Source organism: Neofelis nebulosa, chromosome 3 (assembly GCF_028018385.1).
Source record: "Neofelis nebulosa isolate mNeoNeb1 chromosome 3, mNeoNeb1.pri, whole genome shotgun sequence".
In the NCBI taxonomy this organism is placed as follows: Eukaryota; Metazoa; Chordata; class Mammalia; order Carnivora; family Felidae; genus Neofelis; species Neofelis nebulosa.
The window spans coordinates 188259474-188270099 of record NC_080784.1 but is presented as its reverse complement, the minus strand read 5'-3'; the positions used below and the strand labels follow the sequence as shown (position 1 = coordinate 188270099).

The following is a 10626-nucleotide window of genomic DNA, read 5'->3' as shown; positions in this document are numbered from 1 at the left end:
GAATTAGGCGGATTAAAGATGTGTTACTGCCGTAACGCAGAACCTGTGAACAAGTTCTTTGATTTCATATTTTTTTTTTTTATTGCTTTCTATCTACTTAGAAATAAGAAGCCAAAAAATCAAGCAAGCATCCGACAGGACAGACAGTGGATTCACTCAGAACACAATATGCTGGTGATAAATGAATACAGCTATCAAAATTAGCTGCATTGGCCTGGGGGTGAAATCCGTTCTCTAAGATTGTGTTGGGCGAGAGAAAGGAAAAGAACGATTAAGTAGTAGGTGTATCACGTCTTCCAGAAAAGTCATGTCGGCCAAACTGTAATCGAATCTCAATTTAGAAACTTGAATACACACTCCAAACTTTCCTGACTTCCTTTCCAGGGGCTCCGCACTCGGATGAAATCCTGATGCTCAAAATGGAGGTTTTTCTGAAGTTTTTATTGAATTTAGCAGAAGCAATGTCATCAAGAACAACATCATGGTCACGTGAGAGGCCAAGCTAGTGCAAGTAGAGACACCGCTTCTGCAAAAGCTGAATTTTCCAAATGAAACATTTCAACTGCAACCTGACAGTCGCCATGCATCCTAGGTAGAAAATTTCCACTGGCTTTATTATTTTCATCCCCTCATAATTTATAATAAATAGGCTATCTGCAACTGATAAATATGTCTCTTTAGTAAACAAAGGAATGAAACATCAGTATTTATACAGGATGCGTAACTGTAAAAAATACAGATAAATACCATCATCATACTCTGCCAAGGGAGAGAGATACTGGCTTCAAGAATAGTCTTCAGACACACATTAATTATTGTAAAAATCATACTGTAATTATTACCTCAGCATTTTGTATCAAATTAAAATCACAAAAATTAAAACGAAACAGCATTTTAAAAAGATTTCTGACCTCTAGTTTCAAAACTACTGTTGATAGAGAAAATAAAAACATTTCTTAATGGTTACCCATTGAGAGACTTTACATAAAATCATGATTATCTCCTAGAAAAATTTTAGATGAGAAAATTTCATTCCCCTAACAAATCCAGTGTATAAAACTTCAAAGGAAAACAAGCAACAAGAAAATGTGGAAAAATATCGCGTAAGTGGTTAATACCTTTAGGGGGGGCTGGGATATTTCTTGACAAGATGCTCAGATTGACGCTCACGTAAGAAGGGATGGATGTGCGTAAAGCATCATTTTGTTGTTGCACTTGACGGACACACACACTGTCTTTTTTGTTTTTTACAATCAAATATATATAAGCAGTAAGTTCAGCTTCTAAATATGTTAGTGTACAATAATTGTATCACCTCGTAATTACATTTGAATATTCTCGATTAAGAAAAATTTAGCAGTTTTGAAAAGAAGGCTGCATTTACAGTGCATAGCTGTAACAAAAAAGAACATCGTTGTATAGTATGCACACAAAATAAAAATACTCCATTTAACATCTGTAAATACTTCACTACATCAGAGAATGTAGCAGTGACACTATCTGAACACATACCAGAGAGTTCTACCCAACTCTCATCAGTAATGTAACACCGTGCCCGCTCCTCAGAAAGAACCACTGAATAAGCCGCGCTCGACCATTTACGAGGCTTTTGAAATTTGCAGTGGAAGATCAACATGTGGGACATTTACATGGGTGTCAGGATAGAGGATGAACTACAGAAACTTCAAAATGTTAGGAAAGTTTAGCATTCTGGCGCCCGCAGTATCCTCTCCCACCCAGACTCCATGGCAAAAGGAAAAAGAGAAGAAAAAGAAAGAGAGGGAGAAAGGAGGAGGGAGAGAGGAGAGACGGGGGAGGGGACGGGAAGGGGGAGGGGGAGAGAGAGAGAGAGAGAGAGAGAGAGAGAAAGGATATTAGTTCTACCGAAACTGTGGTTTCTTCGGGATTGTCAGATAACCATTACATTACGAGAGAAAGCTTGCTTCAAGTTGATTTTGCACTTTCTTAAAAAACAGAGTACGGAGGTTGATGCCCAGACATCAGTGGCTGTCATTTTAGGGTGGTTTGTGGTCGGTTGGTTAGTTTGCTTTCCTTTTGAATTTATGCTTTTTTTTTTTTCTTTTTGAATAGAGTATGAACATTTTGAAGTTCTAGGTTTTACGTGCGTCTTCATGGAACTGCTGCCGTTTGAAGCGATTCGCCCGGGCACACTCTGGTCACGTGCCCCCAGTCCCCACCTGTACACACAGACTTCCCCCACACCAGCCGTGCGCATGCGCGCACACCCACGCCCACACACCCGCAGCCGCGCACACACCCGCGCGCACAAACACACACACACACACACACACACACACACACACACACTCCGTCACCAAGAGACTCCAGGGAAAGCAAAGCTGACACCCATGAATAAACGTGCTTACTGGATATCCTTCCTGTCTCTTGCCTCTTCAGCAGCCGTGTTCATGTAAACCATTGTTGTTGTTGTTCTTGTTGTATTGTTGTTGTTTTGTTTTGTTTTTATACAGAGAGTGTAAAGTAGGAGAAATTCCTAAGTATGACTTGCAATAGTCAGTTAGGGAAGGACGCGCTGTCCCGTGAGGTATTCACCGTCCCTCTGTCATCTTCAGCCAGGGAACATGTTACCTGCGCAAGCTTCTCTGAGCTTCTTTCAGTAAACTATCAAAATCCAGAGAGTCATACTTGCTCTTGGTGGAAGCAGGGTCAAAGTCATCTGAGTTTGAATCTGCAAGAAACCCAAGCTAGGTTAGAGACACCCTTTGCCAAGTGTCATTAACTCAATCATCCAATTCAAGATTACCTGATTCAAACACAACTTGTCCAGTTAAAAAAAATATACCCAACTTTTATCGGTATATCTAGATCTAGATCTAGATAGATATATTGCTATAAATATCAATAGTGATATTAATTGATATAAATATAATTGACATCAATATTGATATAAATTTATATAAGTACATATTTGCAGGGGGTATATACACCCAATATTTTATTGGCATACTATCGATACATATATATAATTTACATAATAATTTATGAATAATATATCAGTATACTTATACTTTATTGGCATGCTATTGATACATATATATAATTTACATAATAATTTATGAATAATATATCAGTATACTTATGAATTTATATATATATAATTATATATAATACATAAAAATAAGTATTTAAAATACACATATATTTGCAGAGGGTAAGGGGTGGGAAGCATTCAAAACACTCATTTATTGACTCATTTTAGTCTTAAACAATCCTAGGAGATAACCAGAACAAACTTAGTCTTTCTATTCAATAGCAACACATTCAATCAATATACTTAAAAAAAAAAAACATGTCCTGCCCCATTTCTGGCATGTTAAATGACTTACCCAAGGTTTCTCGACAACTTAGGTGGACAGGTAAGAGTAGAAGCTGGAATTAATTTCCCTATCCAATAGGATGGATTCACAGAGCATAAAAGCCAGGAGAGTGGGCAGGAGGGAGAATCATTAGAATTTCACCCATTCGCCACCTGACTGCTCCCCTTTGAAGCAGGAGGGACATATGATCCATTGATCTATTCCAGTACCTTGGGGAAACCCCAGCAATAGTGGCACAAATTATGCCCACATGAGAAGGTTCAGGGAAACACTTCAGGTCCAGAGAAGGTAAAGCCAACCTCTTTACCCAAGAATACGAGAGGAAAAATTCACAGGTAAGAATAAAACCACGGTCTTCTTTGAATTCCTACACTAGTCCAAGTCAGCTTTTGTGAAGAGTTCCACACACTTCACATAGCCCTTAACAAAACTGTCATGTTCCAGCAGCAATGGATGTGAAATGAAATTCTGATTCTAAATATTTCTGATTTTCCTCCACTGACATTTATAAAAAAGTCAGATATTTCTTGCCGGTCTTGCAAATGAGGAAAAGGTATCTTGGAGACAGAACAGGAAGCCTCTTGCAAATAAACTCATTCATTTGAAAGCACTTATTTGAAGGGAAAACAAGACCTCTCTGGGAAACATTAACAATCCTACTAAAATATGAACCCTTGTATGTTTTATCCAGAATAAGTTACAAAATAGAAATGTCCGAAGTGACAGAGAGTGTAAGAGTAGATAATGTGGAGGCATACTCATTGACCTCACAAGCTGTTCTGCTGAAAAGGTTGCAATCCCTCAAGCTCTCCAGTACCAGGCTGATTTCCCCTCCTCGCTTTGAGCTCCTTTAACCATCTCAGACTTAAAGGCAAGGAAATTCCTTCACTTTTGTTTTTTCCTTTCATTCTTACCATCCCTTGTATTTACTGACGTTTTGTCAATCCAGTTTTTCCAGGTAAGGACATAAAAGAAAGGGGAAAAAACGGCCAATCGCTCCTCACTAAAATCTCCAGGAGTCAATTCTTAAATCACACTGGCTCCCACCCTTCTTTTCATAGCCTGATGAGCAGTTGGCTCGTATCACTAAAGCCTCACGACCAGCGGTTGTTCCAATCAAAGTCTTTCTTGTAGAAACACACACACACACACACACACACACACACACACACGAAGTCCTGCTCGTGGCTTGACATTAACTTGAAATCAGAATTCCACTTGCATTACAAATAAAGTTAGAAGAGCTCCCTGATGGCCGGACTCTGTGGCATTAAGGTCATCACTGAAACATCAAGAGCACACATACATATCTTTCCTGAAGGAAATTCTGAGAAGACTTAAAATATCTTAACTTTGGGTCACTCTACATCAAACCCAGAGTTTCAGGGTTTCCATATTTTCGTTAGCAAAAGATGCTCCAAAACCGTGGCTCTCAAGAGTTTCTTCACTATGAAACATGCTGGCTGGTATTCACATAGATGGAATCACTTATACGGGCATACTATGTCACACTACGGGCATCTGCAAACTCTTTGTCGTTGCATGAATACAGAATGTGGTTACGTACAATTCCTGAGAAAATAACATCGACAACACCTCTTTCTTGCCACTAAAGAAGGATGTCGCAACACAAGCAAGACATAATAAAAGTTTTACGGGAATAACCCCAAAGCCACTCTAGTTATTAAAAATAAAAAAGTTGTTACAAATAATGATACCGTATAAATAGAAACACATCATGCTACAACGGTATTCCTACCGCCTAGAAAACTTTTGGCACAAAGGAGGTACTAAAATGAATATTCTTTGAATGAATGTATTAATCTTGAATGCCAGCATACTAAAAAAAAAAAGTGGTTGAAAATATTTGTTGGGATCTTCGGATGATTTACCAATGAATGCCAAGGGTATATATAAAGTTATGGATATATTCAAGATGCTGATAATGTCATACATTTTTTGAGTTAATAATTTGTGGTGGATATATTATTTATTTTATTTTTCTTAGTATAAGTTTTATGCGATAACTAATTCCTGATGAGCAAATTATTATATTCCTTTTTATACCTTTTCTTAATGTTTATTTTTGAGAGAGACAGAGACAGAGTGCGAGTAGGGCAGGGGCAGAAAGAGAGGGAGACACAGAATCTGAAGCAGGCTCCGAGCTGTCAACACAGAGCCCGATGCAGAGCTCGAACTCACGAACAGGGAGATAGGGACCTGAGCCGTAGTCAGAGGTGCTCAACCAACTGAGCCACCCGGGCACCCCAAATTATTATATTCTTAATACTGACCCATCCTTCTCTTCTGGTCCTACAGTCCTAATTTAATTTCTATCTCTCCTCTTCAAGATTTTTCATCGAGGTCTTTCAGAAAGATCCATCTGTTTACAAGACAGTAAACAGACAGACAGACTCACAGATTACAAATTCATGGAAACCAGGTCTAAATCCTGGCTTGACCTCGGTAACTTTGATTGTCCCTTTAAACTCTGAGTCTCACTTATAAAAGTGGCTCATGATATTAACTTGGAATCATTATACTGTGGACTAATAGCATTGTGGTAATCACTAGGTGGCCTCCATAGTAGAGGGATAGGATGCGTGAGCTAACTTGGCTTGGGGAGCAAATAAAAACAGAAAAAAAACTGGTTAAATCTATTTAAAATAATAGGTCACTTTACTCCTGGTAAAATTAATCTATATCACATCATTTTCACTAACTCTGGACACACATATGAGCTCCCGATCCCTCCAAGTGTCCAGTCTGGTCTCATGTTCACCAAATTCACCGGACGTTCCCTGAAGCATTGCACCGAACATCTTCAGGGGACAAAAACAAGACACATATGAATGTCATTCAGTTCTGAAGCTGACCCCTGATGCTGACACTTTCATTTTAAAATAACTTGAAATTTCAGAGGCGCCTGGGTGGCTCAGTCGGCTAAATGACCGACTTCAGCTCAGGTCATGATCTCGCGGTCAGTGGGTTTGAGCCCCGAGTCAGGCTCTGCGCTGACAGCTTACAGCCTGGAGCCTGGTTCAGATTCTGTGTCTCCCTCTATGCCCCTCCCCCCCCACACTCTGTCTCTGTCTCTGTCTCTCTCTCTCTCTTTCAAAAATAAACAAACATTAAAAAAATGAAATAACTGGTATTTCTAACTTCTCATTACCATCATTTATAATCATAATCGTAGCTTCTATTTATTGAGCACCTACTTTCTGCCAGACACCGTGCTAACAGCTTCACACAGACACTGTGCTAACAGCTTCACAAACATTTATTTAATCTTTGCAACAACACTATGGAGTGGTTTACAAATGAAGGACTGGAAGCAGAGGAAGTGTAATTGTTTCTTCAAGGTCAGAATTTAAGTCAGGTTTCAAAACCAGGTCTGTAAGAGTCCAAAGCCAGGGGTCTTTCCACTACAGAGCAACTATGCTCCAATCGACTACCCTTCGTGAAATTGTAGGGCTTGAGGGAATTGGAAAAAGCCATGCTGCTACAATACACATCAAACCTACTTTTCACAGAATACAGAGCCAGCTTAGCGACGGTCAAGTTTCTCTTGCTGCTGGCTAGACAGAGAGATAACAAGAGGGGAAACATTCTTCTTAGAAATATTTCAGGGAGGCTCCGGTTCAATTTGGAAATACCATCCAATCCTCCCTCTACCAGTGATGAATCGTGATTTAAAGGCCCCTCTAGGTAGCTTATTTTAAACTCTAGATGTTTTGAAAGACTGGAAACACCCTGGCCTTCATCACTGAAGAAAATAAGTCAAATCAACTTAAGACTTCAATCCGTCTTGACTGTTTTTATCAGCCAACATTTGAACAAATGACTTGCCACCTTTTATATTTTCATCCCTAGGCCTCTATCTCTCTGACAGTCAGCTGCCTCTCCCCTGCTTCATACTATCTATTTAGCCTGTGAAGTGAATTATAGCATATTCCCCCCCGAACAATGCACACCACCTATATCAATTACTTTAGGAAGACATCACTTCGGTGGAAGGGAGAAAAAAAATCCCCGTATTTGGTATTCATTTCTTTCTTTATACCAAGCCAAAGCAAGTGCAGACAGATACAGAGTAATGCTTCGGAAGAGATTTCTATGTTAATTTTATGATTATTGTTACAAATCGATTTAAATAATTATGTCATATGCACAAGACATTTGCCATTTTCCTTCCTTCATTCCTTCATCTAAGAATTTAAAGGCTTACAATACACACATTAAATAGGGACCGACATGCAAAGGCACCAAATTAAAATGGAGAAGAAAATTAAGATGTCCATTTTGGCATTATTTATAATGCCAAAAAAATTGACAATTAAATAAATGTTTAGCTATAATGGAATGATTAAATATAATGGTACTCACCTAACACAATACAGTGCAACCATTCAAATAAGTTGATAAATTATTTTGAATCCCATGAATCACAGTGGAAAATGAACTTCTATAATATTAACTGAGAAAAGTAGAATTTAAAGCTTTATAAATCTATATGATGTGACCTCAACTGTAAGAAATTAGACATTCTGAGACAAAACACTGGACTGCAAATCACACAGCAGACCTTTAGGTGATGTGTTGATAGGTGATAGGACTATTTTTCTTAGTACTTTTTTATATTTCCCAAATGTTACCCCTTGAGTCTGTATAACTTTTATAACAGGAAAAATGAATACTTAGAAATGCTTCAGTTTCCTTATCTGTCAAAGGGAGGTGACAGTAACAATAGCCACCTTCTAAGATTGTTCTGTAGTAATTAAATAAGAAAATGCTTGCAGAGCCCCAGGCACAGTGCCTAGCATCTGGAAACACTAAAAACAGAACAGGGTTGTTGTTTTTTTCCCCTCTCCTTTTGTTTTAAAGAAAGTATAGTGTGATTTAGCATATGAAATTATATTTTCTCTTCTCAAGGTGTAATTTGTAGAATATGTCTTAACATTTTTAAGAGTTTGTAGGACAATAAGGAAAAAAGAACCAGACTTTTGCATATTCTGTTCCATGAGACAATGATGATAATGCTAAGGTTTATACAAAAGGAGTCGCACTGCAAACCTACACAATAAACACACACACACACACACACACACACACACACACACACACACACCATAAACACTTGCTAACATACACATACGCAAATAGCCCAGACTTTCGGCATTTGACAAGACACTACAAAGAACTCACTTCCATCCTTTGTTTCCAAAACCTAAGCCCCTTGCTTCTGAGAATGGCCCAGGTGATAAAAAATTAGAAATAAGATAAAATATGTATTCAAATATCCCCCCTAGCAAAATAAAATGATGGCCCAGCCCAATATGCCTATGGTTTACACCTGCTTCCATTTTTGAGCCTTACATTATGGATTCCTCATTCCATGTACAATAAAATCCATACCTAGGTCTGCATAGTTAGACTTGAAAAATTGCTTGCGTCCACAAAAGTACAGCTCGAAGTCAGTTTCATTCGACCTGCGCAAAGTGTATCCATTTTCAAGAGCAGCAAAAGCATCACAGGTATAACGGTAGGTAATGAAACCATAGCTGTCTCTGGAACAGACAAAGAAGAGAGGATCAAAGCTGGTGAGGAAGGATTAACATATATGCTTGTAACCCTTCCTTACTTCGGGAGACTTGGCTGGTGCCAACGTCTCAACCGCTGCATCCATTTATCAGTGTGATTGTCCTGTCAAGCAGCTAAATACTTATTTCTGGGACAGGAAATCTCAACTAGAAAGATTAATAAATAGGGATAAAAGAAAATAAATAAGGTTCTGAACTCAACATGTCATCTGTCAAAGCATTCCCATCCTAGTAATCTTATGGCCATAATTTTTTACATATGTCAGCCTCTAAACAAGAAATAATCTTGAAGATTCTTACCCATCATCCCGCAGATTTACTGTGCACTCCTCAATTTCACCAAAAACTTCAAAACGGTCCCTCAGTTCCGTCCGTGTTGTGTCCGGTCTGATTTTACCAACGTAAATCACACGGCGTTCTTCCTGGGGAAGGGGTGGGGGGGGGGGGGGGAGTAAGGAGAGACTTTTGCCAGTTCTGGAGATAGGAAGGAAGTTACATCTCTAGAAACATTCATACGTGTATGCTCATGCGCACCAAGAACCCACGGAGCATGCCAGTGAAAGCAAAACATACACTAAAACTGAATGAGAGACAACACGTGACCCCAGTTTTTGTGTCCATTTCTCCAGTCCTGCTCTTTCTCCCACGCACCCTACCCTGGATCTCACTCTTCTGCTTTTGCTCTCCAGCTCTGTTCTTCTCTCAAGTGAGCGTCTATGTATTACAAAAGAAATATGGGCAATGCGATCTTTTTATCTCTGGACAGCTGGAAGGAAGATACCTGTTAAATATTTTAACACCTGTGACTTGATTATTCATCTTCCAAATTGGTAAGAAACTGACCTGGCTTGCAAAACTGCTTAATTTCTCATTTAACTCAGGATTCGAATAATGAGATGTACAAATTTAGACATCCCTCGAAACAACGATTCTTAAACTCCAGTATAAATAAAAATTACCTGGGGTGCTTATTAAAAATGCAAATTATTGGGGTTTATCCTGGCTATATTAAAAAAAATTAGAAAATACGATTCACCAATCTTCATTTTTAATAAGCACACCCCAGTGATTCTGATGCAGGTGGTCCAAAGACAATAATATGAAAATACAGTCTTAAAATGTAGGCTATTTTAAGCCATGGGTCTCTGCAGAATAAGAGCTATAAAAGAAGCTATAAATTTCACTTTAGCAATGAATCTTATTTTAGGAACAGACTAGAAGGGTGTGGCCTAATTTTCAGAAGTGGAGTCAATATCATCATAATCTGAAAGTCATCAGCAATTTATAGCCTACAAAATATGGGAATAATATCTTACAGCCCAGGGATGGACTCCTTTTTCAGGAAACAGTAAAAAACACTTTTCAGTGTAAGAAGCAATCCTGTATTTGTTGTTCCAAGAAGACAAGGCCAAAGGTGATGATGTCCCTCAAAACCAAGGCAAGGTTTTTCGAGAACATGGGGCGTCAATGGAACGAATGTGCTTACCAACTCGCCTATATGCCTACTGAGAACAAACAAGAATGAAGTGAACTTATAGGTTGCAAGCTTTAAGTTAGATGGGAGCCAAGATTAGGAAACACACAGGACTAAGGCATGGATTCAGCTTGCCGAAGAGTTTCCTCCAGATGTACTGAGGGTATCCTGTCTCGGATGAGGTACAAAGTAA

The 10626-nt window shown here is 38.7% G+C and overlaps 1 protein-coding gene across 5 annotated transcripts in view; it reads right to left on the bottom strand.

Annotated features, from left to right (window-relative positions):
• Positions 1-422: 422 nt before the first annotated feature.
• The window catches only part of PPARGC1A (PPARG coactivator 1 alpha), a 645787-nt gene continuing 635583 nt past the window's right edge, over positions 423-10626 (bottom strand). For all 5 annotated transcript variants that reach the window (XM_058722956.1, XM_058722954.1, XM_058722955.1 and 2 more), the window contains 3 exons: positions 9260-9381; positions 8775-8926; positions 423-2710 (listed from right to left, as the gene is read on the bottom strand). In XM_058722956.1, coding sequence (XP_058578939.1) covers positions 2607-2710; positions 8775-8926; positions 9260-9381 — 378 coding nt within the window. In that variant the 3' untranslated portion in view covers positions 423-2606. The remainder of the gene's footprint in view (positions 2711-8774; positions 8927-9259; positions 9382-10626) is intronic.